This window comes from Pan paniscus, chromosome 23 (assembly GCF_029289425.2).
Source record: "Pan paniscus chromosome 23, NHGRI_mPanPan1-v2.0_pri, whole genome shotgun sequence".
Classification (NCBI taxonomy): Eukaryota; Metazoa; Chordata; class Mammalia; order Primates; family Hominidae; genus Pan; species Pan paniscus.
Genome location: NC_085927.1, coordinates 55,257,414 through 55,273,016, shown reverse-complemented (window position 1 = coordinate 55,273,016; position 15,603 = coordinate 55,257,414). Strand labels below are relative to the sequence as shown.

The following is a 15,603-nucleotide window of genomic DNA, read 5'->3' as shown; positions in this document are numbered from 1 at the left end:
GCCTAGGAACCAGACCCGAAACCAGGCCTGGGCCTGCCTGACCTAATCCTGGTAGTTAAAGATCGACCCTGACCTAACCGGTTAGGTTATCTATAGATTCCAGACTTTGTATGGAAAGGCATTGCAAAAATCCCTGTCCTGTTGTTTCCTTCTGATTACCGGTGCATGCAGCCCCCAGTCATGTACCCCCCGCTTGCTCAATCCATCACGACCCTCTCACGCGGACCCCCTTGGAGTTGTGAGCCCTTAAAAGGGACAGGAATTGCTCACTGGGGGAGCTCGGCTCTTGAGACAGGAGTCTTACCTGATGCTCCCGGCCGAAAGAACCACTTCCTTCTTTAACTCAGTGTCTGAGGAGTTTTGTCTGCGGCTCGTCCTGCTGCATGCATACAGGTGGTACCCGGTTTCTTAGGGGTCCTCCCTTTGCAGTCCTGTCAGGGGTGGAAGTGTGGTTGGGTTTTCTTTTTCTGTCCATTTCCATCACTCCAAAAAGCAGCCTCATGCCTATTTGCCATCAAGCCCCCTCACCCTGTCCCAGGCAAGCACTGATGGAATAGTTATCCCGATTCTGGAGCTCCCCATAGATAGAATTGTAAATTGTGAACTCCTTTGTATCTGTTACAATGTTTCTGATTATGATTTTTTTTTTTTTTGAGACAGAATTTCGCTCTTGTCACCCAGGCTGGAGGGCAGTGGTGCGATCTTGGCTCACTGTAACCTCCGCCTCCCGGGTTCAAGCAATTCTCCTGCCTCAGCCTCCCAAGTAGCTGGTATTACAGGCATGCCCCCACCCCACCCCTCACCACCATGCCCAGCTAATTTTTTATTTTTATTTTTTATTTCATTTATTTATTTTTTTGAGATGGAGTCTTGCTCTGTTGCCCAGGCTGTAGCACAGTGGCGTAATCTTGGCTCACTGCAACCTCTGCCTCCCAGGTTCAAGCAATTCTCATGCCTCATCCTCCCGAGAAGCTGGGAGTACAGGCACGTGCCACCACGCCCGGCTAATTTTTTGTGTTTTTAGTAGCAATGGGGTTTCACCATGTTAGCCAGGTTGGTCTTGATCTCCTGACCTCATGATCCGCCCCCCTTGGCCTCCCAAAGTGCTGGGATTACAGGCCTGAGCCACTGCACCCCGCCCTGATTATGATTTCTGATTCTGCCGTTTTGACGGGTATATCAGCAGATTGTTTCTTTTAAGCTGTGAGTGATAGGAATATAACTTTTGTTTATCTGATCACCTGTTGATAGATATTTTGGTTGATCCGAGTTTGGTGCTATCATGAATAAAGATGCTATAAACATTTCTGTAAAGGTCTTTTTGTGATTTTTTGTTTGTTTTTTGAGACAGAGTCTCACTCTGTACCCGAGGCTGGAATGAAGTGGCATGATCTCAGCTCACTGCAACATCCGCCTCCCTGGTTCAAGTGATTCTCATGCCTCTGCCTCCTGAGTAGCTAGGACTACAGGTGTGCGCCTCCACACCCGGCTAATTTTTGTATTTTTAGTAGAGACAGGGTTTCACCATGTTGGCCAGGCTGGTCTCAAACTCCTGACCTCAGGTAATCCACCTGCCTCAGCCTCCCAAAGTTCTGAGATTACAGACGTGAGCCACTGTACCTGGCCTAAAATTTTTTTTATTTTTTGTAGAGACGAGGTCTCGCTATGTTGGCCAGGCTGGTCCTGAACTCCTGACCTCGTGATCCACCTGCTTCGGTGTCCCAAAGTGCTGGGATCACAGGCGTGAGCTACCGCACCTGGCCTTATTTTTATGTTATTTATTTTTATTTTTTATTTTTTGAGATGGAGTCTCGCTCTGTTGCCCAGGCTGGAGTGCAGTGGCATGATTTCGGCTCACTGCAGTCTCTACCTCCCAGGTTCATGCCATTCTCCTGCCTTAGCCCCCTGAGTAGCTGGGACAATAGGCACCCGGCACCATGCCCGGCTAATTTTTTTGTATTTGTAGTAGAGACGGGGTTTCACTGTGTTAGCCAGGATGGTCTCAATCTCCTGACCTCGTGATCTGCCCACCTCGGCCTCCCAAAGTGCTGGGATTACAGGCTCGAGCCACAGCACCTGGCCTTATTTTTATTTTTGTAGACAGAGTCTTGCTCTGTTGCCCAGGTTGGAGTACAGTGGTGTGACCTCAGCTCACTGCAACCTCCGCTTCCCGGGCTCAAGAGATTCTCCTGCCTCAGCCTCCTGAGTAGCTGGGATTACAGGCGCGCACCATCATGCCTGGCTAGTTTGTATTTTTAGTAGAGACAGGGTTTCACCATGTTGGCCAGGCTGGTCTCAAACTCCTGACCTCAGGTCATCTTCCCACTTCGACCTCCCAAAGTGCTGGGATTACAGGCATGAGCCACCGTGCCTGGCCCCCTTCCCATTATTCTAAACATAAGAACTTGAACACAGAATAAAGAACCATGTGCAAATGACTCTATTTTTCTTCCTGTTTATCTTATGGCTTCATTTTAAAATGAATAGGCTATCTTTTAGAACAGTGTTAGGTTTACAAGAAAATTGAGTAACAAGTATAGAGGGTTCCCATATGCTCCCTTCCCATAGGCCCCTAGTTCCCCTATTATTAACGTCTCATGTTAGTGTGGTACATTTGTTACAATTGACTAGCCAACATTGACACATCATCATCACCCAGAGTTTATAATTTACATTAGGGGTCACCCTGTGTACATTCTGTGGATTTTGACAAATGTATAACGACATGTACCCAAGGTTACAGCATCACACAGCAAAGTTTCACTGCCCTAAAAATCCTTGTGCTCTGCCTATTCATCCCTCCCTCCCCCCAGTCCCTGGCAACCACTGATGTTTTTACTGTTTCTATAGCTTTGCCTTTTTTGAAAAGTCAGGCTGGGTGCGGTGGCTCATGCCTGTAATCCCAACACTTTGGGAGGCCAAGGTGGGTGGATCATCTGAGGTCAGGAGTTCAAGACCAGCCTGGCCAACACAGTGAAACCCCACCTCTACTAAAAATACAAAAATTAGACGGGCGCAGTGGTACATGCCTGTAGTCCCAGCTACTTGGGAGGCTGAGGCAGGAGAATCGCTTGAACCTGGGAGGCGGAGGTTTCAGTGAGCCGAGATGGTGCCACTGCGCTCCAGGCTAGGCAACAGAGGGAGACTCCTTTTCAAAAAAAAAAAAAATATGATTGGACTCATACAGTAGATAACCTTTGCAGATTGACTTCTTTCCCCAAGCAATATGCATTTAAGCTTCTTCCACATTTTCTTGTGGCTTGATAGCTCTTTTCTTATTATTATATCTTATATTAATAAGACTCCATTGTCTGGAGGTACCACAGTGTTTTTATCCATTAACTTATTGAAGAACACGTTGCTTGCTTCCTGGTTTTGGCAATTATGAATACAGCTCCTGTAGACACCCATGTGCCAGACACAAGTGTGGACATAAGTCATTTGGGCAAATACAAATGGCTTTTGAACGCTATTATTTTAATTTTTCTGTGCTGTTTTGTTTTAGATGTGTCTTTTGTAAGTGGCGTATATATAACTAGAATTTTTAAAAGCCAGTCTGTGGAGAGCTAGTGTGTCCAGAACTGGTGGGTTCTTGGACTTCAAGAATGAAGCCGCGAACCCTCGCGGTGAGTGTTACAGCTCTTAAGGTGGCGCGTCTGGAGTTTGTTCCTTCTGATGTTCGGATGTGTTCGGAGTTTCTTCCTTCTGGTGGGTTCGTGAGTCTCGTTTGCTCAGGAGTGAAGCTGCAGATCTTCGCGGTGAGTGTTACAGCTCATAAAAGCAGTGTGGACCCAAAGAGTGAGCAGTAGCAAGATTTATTGCAAAGAGCAAAAGAACAAAGCTCCCACAGAGTGGAAGGGGACCCGAGCGGGTTACCGCTGCTGGCTGGGGCAGCCTGCTTTTATTCTCTTATCTGGCCCCACCCACATCCTGCTGATTGGTAGAGCCCAGTGGCCTGTTTTGACAGGGCGCTAATTGGTGCGTTTACAATCCCTGAGCTAGATACAAAGGTTCTCCACGTCCCCATCAGACTCAGGAGCCCAGCTGGCTTCACCCAGTGGATCCCGCACCGGGGCTGCAGGTGGAGCTGCCTGCCAGTCCTGCGCCATGCGCTCGCACTCCTCAGCCCTTGGGCGGTCGATGGGACTGGGCGCCGTGGAGCAGGGGGCGGCGCTCGTCGGGGAGGCTTGGGCCGCACAGGAGCCCATGGAGCGGGTGGGAGACTCAGGCATGGCGGGCTGCAGGTCCCGAGCCCTGCCCCGCGGGAAGGCAGCTAAGGCCCGGTGAGAAATGGAGCGCAGCACCAGTGGGCCGGCACTGCTGGGGGACCCAGTACACCCTCCGCAGCCACTGGCCCGGGTGCTAAGCCCCTCACTGCCCGGGGCCGGCAGAGCCCGCCGGCTGCCCCGAGTGCGCGGCCCGCCAAGCCCACGCCCACCCGGAACTCCAGCTGGCCCGCAAGCGCCGCGCGCAGCCGGGGTTCCCGCTCGCGCCTCTCCCTCCACACCTCCCTGCAAGCCGAGGGAGCCGGCTCTGGCCTTGGCCAGCCCAGAAAGGGGCTCCCACAGTGCAGTGGTGGGCTGAAGGGCTCCTCAAGTGTCACCAAAGTGGGAGCCCAGGCAGAGGAGGTGCCGAGAGCAAGCGAGGGCTCTGAGGACTGCCAGCACGCTGTCACCTCTCACTAGGAGACAAATATAGCAAAATATTAATTGTAGAATCTAGGTGGTGGGTGTATGTGTACATTCTGTACAATTCCTTCAGTTTTTCTATATGCTTGAAATAAAATGTAGCAGGGAGGGCTGGGTGCAGTGGCTCAGGCCCGTAATCCCAGCACTTTGGGAGGCCAAGGTGGACGGATCACTTGAGGTCAGGAGTCCGAGACCAGCCTGGCCAACATGGAGAAACCCTGTTGTCTACTAAAAATACAAAAATTAGCCAGGCGTGGTAGTGCACTCCTGTAATCCCAGCTACTCGGGAGGCTGAGGCAGGAGACTCAATTGAACCCAGGAGGCAGAGGTTGCAGTAAGTCAAGATTGTGCCACTCCAGCTTGGGCGACAAAGTGAGACCCCCTCTCAAAAAAAAAAAATTAGGGGGGAAATGTAACAAAAACCCTTTGGATTTATGAAATCACAATGGGCCTTTCAGGGGAGAGTAACCCCCCATGTCTGGCCTCGGCTCTGCCTTCCACCCAGGGGCAACACACGGAACGTCTTTCATCCTGTGGACGGGAATCACAACATCCAGCAGTGTCGGGGCTGTTGCAAGAAACTGCCCAGCACAGGACCTGGCCTTCGCAGTTTAATCACCTCGTTCCTCTTCCTGCCTGGAGAACGGCAGGGACTGTGTTGTGCTGCTGGTCACCAGCAGAGGGCGCACGGAAAGCAAGTCTGCGTCCAAAGTTCTCACGCCTGCCCTTCCTTCAGGAGTATTTTTTACAACGTTGCAGCCTTCAGAGTTAAAGCAAGCCTCTCCACGTTGGGGCGTGATTCCAGGCATATAAACGAAGTGGTGATGGCTGCGGCGGCCTCCTAGCGCTGTCTGCCTTTTCTCCTCTGCCTTCTTCCCAAGGATTTCCTTCCCTGTCCCTGTCTCCCATTAGACGTGGCGATCCTGGCCCAGGGCCTAGCCTGATCCAGGACAGGAAGAGTGCTCAGTGCTCATTGAATGAACTGACATTATTTCCCATTTCTCCCTTTAGCTCCCCACTTGAAAGCAGGAGGGTGAATGACAGTATTGGCTGTCACTCGCCCATCACTGGGGCCCTCCCAGAGCCTGGCTTGTTCAGCCTGGACACAAATGTTCCTAATGGAGTTATCCTGGGAGGCAACGGAACCAGGTGCCCTCCTGCCTTTCCCCTTGTTGTGGGTTGAATTGGGTCCTCCCACAAAAGATATGTTGGAGTCCCAATCCCAGGTACCTCAGAATAGAACCTTATTTGGAAATAGGTTAATTGTAAATGAAATTAGTTAATATGAGGTCATTACGTTAGGCTCTAACCCCAATGTGGCTGGTGTCCTTATGAAAAGGGGAAATTTGGACACATACACACACACAGGGAAGACCACAGGAAGAGGGAGGCACAGATCAGAGTGATGCATGTACAAGCCAAGGAACACCAGAGATCACCAGCAAACTACCAGGAGCTGGGGCAGAGGCCCGGAACAGATCCTTCTTCGCAGCCTCAGAGGGAAGCAACACAGCCTACACCTCAATTTGGACTTCTGGCCTCCAGCACCTCGAGGAACTCTAAGTTTCTCCTGGTTAAGCCACTCAGTCTGCAGGCATTTGTTAATGGCAGCCTGGGAAATGAGTACACTCCCAACCCCTTTCCCTACAGGGAGTGTCCGTGTTACCGTCAGTCACTCTGAAAATACGCAGCTCCAGTTCAGGAAACAAGGGGTGAGCAGCTGGCTGAGAGTTTTGAAGCCCTGGGATCCGCATGGTGGCCCTGCCTGGTGCAGTGAGAACAGTGAGGTCCTTCATTTTGTGGATGCAAAACGAGGCTAAGCAGCTGCTTTCCAGCAGTGCGATGGGGGCAGTTTAAAGAGACCATCTGCCCAAGAGGCCCAGTGGGAGCCTGGTACACAGGGCGTGCTAACAAACCGACTCTCGCCCTCCCCTCTCTGGCTTTACATCACAATCCACACTCTAGTTACAGGTCCTGAGGCAGTCCCCTGGGTCCCACCCGTGGTCCCACACCAGCCTGGGGGTGGCAGCATTACTTGATCGACTGTGAATTTGAACCACGTCTTCAGTGTGGTCATTTGTTCAAATGCTTTGCCTGGGAGCCCGTGTGGGCCTGGATCCAGAGGGAGGCATAAAGTCTGTCTGCAAAGCCTTGCCTCCCTTTTGGCAGCCCCTGGGTGGCCTGAGCCTGCTGGGCTGCTAGAGCACACCCAGCCCTCTCTGCCTGGCCGACAACTCTCTCCAAGCTCCCCTTTTGCCTTCAGGATAAAGTCTGCAGCCTTCCTCGTCGGCCCGCCTGCTCCTCAGACCTTGGCCACACGCCTCTTCCTTCCACCCCCACCCCACACCAGCCCCCAGGCCCTCTACACACCCACCTCAGCAGATACTGCCCTGCCACTTCTCTCCTGGACACCGCAGTGCCTTTGTTTATGCCTGCTAGCAAGTCCAGCCCCACTCTGTCCACCTAAAAACCCTACCGATCCTGAGGCTCAGGTGAAACGTCAGCCAGTGAAGGGTCTGAGCATGGGAAGAACCAGAGGGGCATTTAGACGGAGGGTAAGATGAGCTAAGCTGTCTGCACTGGAGTATCCAGCTCTATCTCAGCTAAGGATAACATGCCAAGAGCTGCCATCTGTCAATGGCCCTGGGTATATGGCCCCACAAGAAACCCATGTGGAGGAGGAAGAGGTAACTGGGGTGGGGGAACCCAGTCATTTCTAGGCCTTGGGGCCAGAAATCCTATCCTTTTTTTTTTTTTTTTTTCTTTTTTATTGATCATTCTTGGGTGTTTTCGCAGAGGGGGATTTGGCAGGGTCACAGGACAATAGTGGAGGGAAGGTCAGCAGATAAACAAGTGAACAAAGTTCTCTGGTTTTCCTAGGCAGAGGACCCTGCGGCCTTCCGCAGTGTTTGTGTCCCTGGGTACTTGAGATTAGGGAGTGGTGATGACTCTTAACGAACATGCTGCCTTCAAGCATCTGTGTAACAAAGCACATCTTGCACCGCCCTTAATCCATTCAGCCCTGAGTGGATACAGCACATGTTTCAGAGAGCACAGGGTTGGGGGTAAGGTCACAGAGCAACAGGATCCCAAGGCAGAAGAATTTTTCTTAGTACAGAACAAAATGAAAAGTCTCCCATGTCTACCTCTTTCTACACAGACACAGCAACCATCCGATTTCTCAGTCTTTTCCCCACCTTTCCCCCCTTTCTATTCCACAAAACCGCCATTGTCTTCATGGCCCGTTCTCAATGAGCTGTTGAGTACACCTCCCAGATGGGGTGGTGGCCGGGCAGAGGAGCTCCTCACTTCCCAGTAGGCGCGGCCGGGCAGAAGCGCCCCTCACCTCCCGGACGGGGCAGCTGGCCGGGCGGGGGGCTGACCCCCCCCCACCTCCCTCCCTGACGGGGCGGCTGGCCGGGCAGAGGGGCTCCTCACTTCCCAGTAGGGGCGGCCGGGCAGAGGCGCCCCTCACTTCCCCGACGGGGCGGCTGGCCCGGCGGGGGGCTGACCCCCCCACCTCCCTCCCGGACGGGGCGGCTGGCCGGGCAGAGGGGCTCCTCACTTCCCGGTAGGGGTGGCCGGGCAGAGGCGCCCCTCACCTCCCGGACAGGGCGGCTGGCCGGGCGGGGGGCTGACCCCCCCACCTCCCTCCCGGACGGGGCGGCTGGCCGGGCGGGGGGCTGACCCCCCCACCTCCCTCCCGGACGGGGCGGCTGGCCGGGCGGGGGGCTGACCCCCCCACCTCCCTCCCGGACGGGGCGGCTGGCCGGGCGGGGGGCTGACCCCCCCCGCCTCCCTCCCGGACAGAGCGGCTGGCCGGGCAGAGGGGCTCCTCACTTCCCAGAAGGGGCGGCCGGGCAGAGGCGCCCCTCACCTCCCGGACGGGGCGGCTGGCCAGGCGGGGGGCTAACCCCCCCACCTCCCTCCCGGACGGGGCGGCTGGCCGGGCCGGGGGCTGACCCCCCCACCTCCCTCCCAGACAGAGCGGCTGGCCGGGCAGAGGGTCTCCTCACTTCCCAGTAGGGGCGGCCGGGCAGAGGCGCCCCCCCACCTCCTGGACAGGGCGGCTGGCCGGGCAGGGGGCTGATCCCCCCACCTCCCTCCCGGACGGGGCGGCTGGCCAGGCGGGGGGCTGATCCCCCCACCTCCCTCCCGGACGGGGCGGCTGGCCGGGCGGGGGGCTGACCCCCCCACCTCCCTCCCGGATGGGGCGGCTGGCCGGGAGGGGGGCTGACCCCCCCACCTCCCTCCCGGACGGGGCGGCTGGCCGGGCAGAGGGGCTCCTCACTTCCCAGTAGGGGCGGCCGGGCAGAGGCACCCCTCGCCTCCCGGACGGGGCGGCTGGCCAGGCGGGGGGCTGACCCCCCCCACCTCCCTCCCGGACGAGGCGGCTGGCCGGGCAGAGGGGCTCCTCACTTCCCGGTAGGGGCGGCCGGGCAGGGGCGCCCCTCACCTCCCGGACGGGGCGGCTGGCCGGGCGGGGGGCTGACCCCCCCACCTCCCTCCTGGACGAGGAGGGAGGACGCTCCTCACTTCTCAGACGGGGTGGCTGCCGGGCGGAGGGGCTCCTCACTTCTCAGACGGGGTGGTTGCCAGGCAGAGGGTCTCCTCACTTCTCAGACAGGGCGGCCGGGCAGAGACACTCCTCACATCCCGGACGGGGCGGCAGGGCAGAGGTGCTCCCCACATCTCAGACGATGGGCGGCCAGGCAGAGACGCTCCTCACTTCCCAGATGTGATGGTGGCCGGGAAGAGGCGCTCCTCACTTCCTAGATGGGATGGCGGCTGGGCAGAGACGCTCCTCACTTTCCAGACTGGGCAGCCAGGCAGAGGGGCTCCTCACATCCCAGACGATGGGCGGTCAGGCGGAGACGCTCCTCACTTCCCAGACGGGGTGGCTGCCAGGCAGAGGCTGCAATCTCGGCACTTAGGGAGGCCAAGGCAGGCGGCTGGGAGGTGGTTGTAGCGAGCCGAGATCACGCCACTGCACTCCAGCCTGGGCGCCATTGAGCACTGAGTTAACGAGACTCCGTCTGCAATCCCGGCACCTCGGGAGGCCGAGGCTGGCGGATCACTCGCGGTTAGGAGCTGGAGACCAGCCCAGCCGACACATCGAAACCCCGTCTCCACCAAAAAAATACGAAAACCAGTCAGGCATGGCGGCGCGCGCCTGCAATCGCAGGCACTCGGCAGGCTGAGGCAGGAGAATCGGGCAGGGAGGTTGCAGTGAGCTGAGATGGCAGCAGTACCATCCAGCTTTGGCTCGGCATCAGAGGGAGACCGTGGAAAGAGGGGAGAGGGGAGAGGGGAGGGGGAGAGGGGAGAGGGGGAGGGGAGAGGGAGCTCTATCTACCACACAGTCCTTCTCTAGCCTTTTTTCTTTCCAGAAATCCTATCCTTGACCTCAAGGACAGGGCTGGACTTAGTCCCCACTCTCAGTGGAAAATGCCTCCCCACACCTCCTGCCTGGCAATTTCCAAGTCACTCTTCAAGTGTGGCCTGCAGCAGATAGCTAGTTGTCCCCTAATATGTATTACTTCATTTGTATACAGTTGTAGAATGATGGTCTGGTCACACGGTCAGCCAGCTAAGCTTCCCAGCCTCCATTCACCTAGGTGTGGTCACATGACTGAATTCTGCTCCATGCGATACAAGCGGAGGTGAAATGCACTTTCCATGCCATGTTGTCATGGAGAAGTAGCATGCCGACCCCTTTCTTTTTTGCCTTTCCTCCTCGCTGCTGGCCAGAGCGTGGCAGGATGGTGGAGGCCGGAGCAGCATCCTGGACCACAAGACAGGAGCTGCGTGTGGCGGCGGAGAGGACAGAGCCACAAGCTAGAAGGAGCCTCAGCAGAGCCACCATATGAGCTTGCACTTCTATGAGAGCAGAAATCAGCCTCTGGTTTTGTTTTTGTTTGTTTGTTTGTTTTTTTGACAGAGTCTTGCTCTGTCGCTAGGCTGGAGTGCAGTGGCGCAATCTTGGCTCACTGCAACCTCCACCTCCCGGGTTCAAGCAATTCTCCTGCCTCAGACTCCCAACTAGCTGGGACTACAGGCGCACACCACCACGTCCGGCTAATTTTTGTATTTTTAGTAGAGACGGGGTTTCACCATGTTGGCCAGGATGGTCTTGAACTCCTGACCTCATGATCCGCCCACCTCAGCCTCCCAAAGTGCTGGGATTACAGGCGTAAGCCATAGTGCCGGGCCGAGCCTCTGTTGTGTCAAGGCCACTGCTGTTTCAGGTCAGCTGTAGGAGCCGGCCGAGTGAAGTGCCTGAGAGCCAGTTCTCCTTGGGTTCAATCCCAAGCGCCCACACTTCCTGGGGGTATGACCTCGCCAAGTCACTTAACGTGTCTGTAACTCAGGTTATTCAACTAGAAAATGTGAGTAGTAAAAATACGCACCACCAGCTGTTGTGAGAATCACATTAGTGAATTCTACATGAAGTGTTTGGATTTGCACAGAGCTTGCATTTGGCAGCAGTAACGATTACTGCAGCTGAACCTAGAGTCTGTGCAGAACACAGGCCCACCTTAAATACCACCTTAAATACCACCTCTCTCTAGGGTGGCCCTGAGCAGGCCCGTGTGGAGCTACTTCCCAGAGCCCCACCCAAGACCTTCGCTGAGCTGAGTTGAACAGAAACGAATGTTCCTCACAGAAATACAAGGGAGAGGTTAGATAAATGTTTTGTCCACAGTGGACGATTACAGCTGAAGGGTACTTGTGGCCCAAGGAGTGTATCTTTAAAAAAGAAACGTGACTCTTTAAGGTAGCCACTCTTTATACGTGAATGACGGGAACAAGGGTGTGTTCCTCATTATCGACTTCCTGTATTAAATTGTGTGAAATAGTCTCCTGTGGGTTGATTTGTACAGACTTCATTCATATATTTTTTCCTGATAACAAAATGAGAAAAAAAAAAAAGGTCAGCAAATGTGTATACTTCCTATTCTTTCTTTCTTTCTTTTTTTTTTGAAAAGGCACACAAACTTTTTATTAGTGTGTTATCCCCAAAATACAGAATACGTTTCACACCTAATGAGCCCCCCAAAATGATCCATCTCAACCGCTCCTCAGCGGCGAGGGTCACTTTATAATTACACTGCAGTTAGATTAGGGACTTACACCAGTAACATTTGGGGACATATGAAAATTAAATCTCCGTGGGTGTGACTGTACACTTTGTTCACCCCGTTTGATTTCTCAGATCATTCTTTTCTTGTTTTTAGAGACAACATCTCTCTCTGCCACCCAGGGTGGAGTGCAGTGGTGCGATCATTGCTCACTGCAGCCTCCAGCCCCTGGGCTCAGGCCATCCTCCTGCCTCAGCCTCCCCAGTAGCTGGGATTTCAACTGTGTGCCACCATGCCTGGCTAATTTTTGTCTTTTTAGTTTAGTTTTATTTTAGTTTCATCATGTTGGCCAGTCTGGTCTCAAACTCCTGACCTCATAATCCGCCCGCCTCAGCCTCCCAAAGTACTGGGATTACAGGCGTGAGCCACCGAGCCCAGCCCTCAGATCACTCTTAATGCTCCTTTTAGGCCTTCAGCAGAAGTGATAACAGATGGACCCATCAGCAACCAGACATCGGATTGGAGAAAATATTCCTGGGTCCCCCCTGAGTTTAAGCCAAGAGCTAGATAAATAAGTAAATAAATACTGTGTTTTTCAGGTGCAAGTTCACCTGTTTGCTTGCATTTGACATCTTCTTGTAGCTGGAGCTCTGAACTCTTGGAGTCCTGTCTATAACCAAGAGACTCCAGGCTTTTTCAGGGCAGCCCAGGAGCCCCTCTCTCTACCTGGAAAGCCGTCCCTGAGTAGGCAGTGCCATCCTCCTCCTGGGTCTCACCAATGAAGCCTCCTCCAGGAAGCCTTCCTGACTCCCCCAGCAGACTCAGTGCTCTTCCCTGGGGCTTTCCGGTGCCCTCCACCCATGCACCCCATGTGGACAGCAGTGTCCCGTGGCCCATGGGTCTGTCAACCCAAGCCAGCCCACTTGAGGTCCACAGTGTCCAGATGAGGACCACCAGGGCGGGGTGTTTCCCCTCCTGCCCCCTCCTTGTCCTTGACCTCCACAGCCCCGCGGTCCCTCCACCCCGTCCCCCACCTGGCCCTGGTCCCACCCAGCACTCACTGCAAACGCTGCTCCTTGGCCAGGCTGAGGTTGCTGCTGTCCAGAGCTCTGCGCAGGTCGCGCTGCTGCCGCCGCTGCTGCCGCTCAAACAGCAGGGTGGCGCGAGCCCCCTGAATCCTCCGCCGGTCCCAGTCCAGATCTCGCTGGCGCTTTTCTTCCTGGAGCCTCTGGAAGGAAAAGAGGCGGCTCACCACCACCTTTCCCTAGAGCCAAAGAACCCCAGGGGATTATCTAGGAGGCCTGGCCTCTCATTCTACAGATGGGGAAACTGAGGCTCAGAGGAGGAGCAGGTAGGTGACCAATGTCATGCAGGAAGCCAGAGGAGACCCCCAGCCTGCCCTCATTCCATGTGGCCCGGCTGCCCTCCCCCGTCAGGAGGTGCTGGCCGTCCTCCTTCTCCTAAAGGTACAGCAGGGACTCAATTCCTTCAGCAGCCTCCACTCCCAGCTCCCGGGTGCAGGGCTTCCAGGTGCAGGCTGGGCCCAGAGTCTTCCTCCTCAGGTCCTCAGGGGGCTCCCTGGCTCAGTCAGCAGTCAGATGCCACCTCCATGAGCCATGGCCGGCTGCCCCACAGCTGAACGCAGATCACCTGGGCAGCTTCCAGAACATGCAGACACCACAGCCTCACCCGGTGACAGGAAGGTTATGGTCCTAGAGGGGCACCCCAACCCCTGAGTTGCTATGTTTCAGCTCATTCCTCACTGCCCTCCTCACTGTGAAAACTCTGGAGCCCTGGAAGAGGACGCTGGATTTGTGTGGAGGGAGGGGTACTTCCCCGTGTGTTGTCAGCTTTGTTAGGGCTGAAGACGAGTCCCCTTTGCCCACGTTTGCCATTTTTAGGGCAGAGCCTCCTCCCAGCAAATAAGCAAGGATAAGTGTCCGGTGAGTGGCACGGGGGTCTGGGCGGCCCCATCCTGGGACTGAAGGCAGGCTGGCGGGCTTTGTCACCCACGAGGCAAGTCACCCTGCTGTCATGAACCTCAGTGTCCCCCGCTGTAAAGCCAGGCTGCTCTCAGGAGCCCGGGGTCATCACACAAGCTGCTTGGTGGCAAACAGGGAATGGCATGGGACACATTCACCCGGGCTAAGAGCAAAGCAGACAGCCCAGCTGTTTGAGGTGAGATCTCAACTTTCCCAGTTACCTCCAAGCACAGAAAAGGGGATGGAGGCAAGGACCCAGAAAGGAAGCAGGCAGTATTTCTGAGTGGGGAGGTTTCATGTGTGTTTTTCCCCCCTTGTGCTTTTCTGTCTTCTTAATTTTCTATAAAAAATGAAAACTAGACAGCAATACTGCTTTCAGGATGGCCGGCCCATCTTCTGTGCCAGATGGTCCAGACAGAGCGGCAGTCCTGAAGCACAGAGCAGGGCCCTGGACCCCGATTCCAGCCCCGGCGCCCTTTCCACCTTGGACTACTTCCTGAACACGCCCCCTGCCTGCCCAGGTCCCAGCCCCACTGCAGCCTCCCACACATGTGCACCTCTGGCCTGCAGGGAAGCAGGTGGGCGAGCTGCCCCACCCACTCCTCATGCCCTGGTCCACGCCACCGCCACTGTCCCTCCTCCTCCCCAGACCCACCAAATCAGAAGCTTACACCAACTATGGCACCTGCCACCCAGCCTGGCCTCTTCCACCCATTCTTTGCAGGTTTGAGACCCTCTCCAGATCTCTGCTGCCAGGATTCTCAGTGGTTTCAGCACACACAGAGACAGCCCTCTCTTGTCCCCAGCTGCTCAGCTCTCCTGCCTCCTCTCCAAAGATCTAGTCCCGGCTTCACCTTCTCACCCCCTGGGCACACCCTACCAGTGGTTCTCAAACTTGAGTAGGCATCAGAATCCCCTGGGGGCTTTCGAAACCACAGACTGCAGGCCCCACCCGGCCGATGCTGTGGGTCCAGAGACCCTCCCTTTGGGACCCTCCACCCTTCCCTTGTCATTACCAATAACAGTCTCGCTGCTCTAACCTGTCTCTTCCACTCTCTCTCCAAGTCCCTGATTCCAATGATTATGCCCCCCGCAAAGTGTGACCTCCAGTCTGCTGGCTGCCACTTTTCCAATCTCTCTCTGGCCCCCTGGTTCGTCTCATGGCAGATGCTCCCAGGCCAATACCCTCGGCCCCCTGAGTCCTTCACTTGGTCAGGCAGGCGGTGACCACAATGAATCTGGCTAAGCATGGTGGGGGACACCCTGACAGTGCTCTCTGGGGTGACCCAGACTATGGGGTGACCCAGTCATCTGACTATGACCCCCTAGTGGGCCCTGGGCACTGTCCGACCATCCTGTCCCCTTCCTCCAGGCTGTTCCCTCTCCAGCTCTTCTAGATGACCATTTAGCACTAACTCCCCCCGACCCTGCTCAGTTCTACTTCTAAAAGGTAGAAAATGACGGTCACTTCAGTGGTCCTGAGCCACAGCCCCCAGTACAGATCAATTCAGGTCTCAATTCTGTTCACCCGCAAGCTCCCACCCTGATGCCCCTTCCCGTGACTCCAATGATGGCTCTGAGCTCCCAGAGGCCACACCAAGCCCTCAACTAGCACTCCATGTCCCTCGCTGTCCTGCAGCCCAGGGACACGGCTCCAGCAAGTCTCTCCTCTGGCATCAATTTCCCCCTCTACTGCATCACTCCGGCTGAATGACAAGCATGCTGTTATTTCTACAATCAAGACAAACAAAAACTTTCCCTTCACCTCATGGCCCCCACCAGCTCCCACTCCATTTCTCTGCACCCTTTACAGCAAACGCCTTGTAAGTGCTGTCTGCATGTGCCATCTCC

General features: G+C 55.4%; 1 protein-coding gene across 3 annotated transcripts in view; it reads right to left on the bottom strand.

Moving 5' to 3' along the window:
- RIBC2 (RIB43A domain with coiled-coils 2) overlaps positions 1-15,603 on the bottom strand; it is a 52,800-nt gene that overhangs the window by 15,334 nt on the left and 21,863 nt on the right. For 2 of the 3 annotated variants that reach the window (XM_063603150.1, XM_034949132.3), the window contains exons 6-7: positions 12,832-12,998; positions 305-431 (exon numbers count right to left, since the gene is read on the bottom strand). In XM_063603150.1, coding sequence (XP_063459220.1) covers positions 344-431; positions 12,832-12,998 — 255 coding nt within the window. In that variant the 3' untranslated portion in view covers positions 305-343. Of the gene's footprint in view, positions 1-304; positions 432-8,704; positions 11,594-12,831; positions 12,999-15,603 lie in introns of those variants that run through there. The other variant, XM_003812388.5, reaches the window with a different exon arrangement.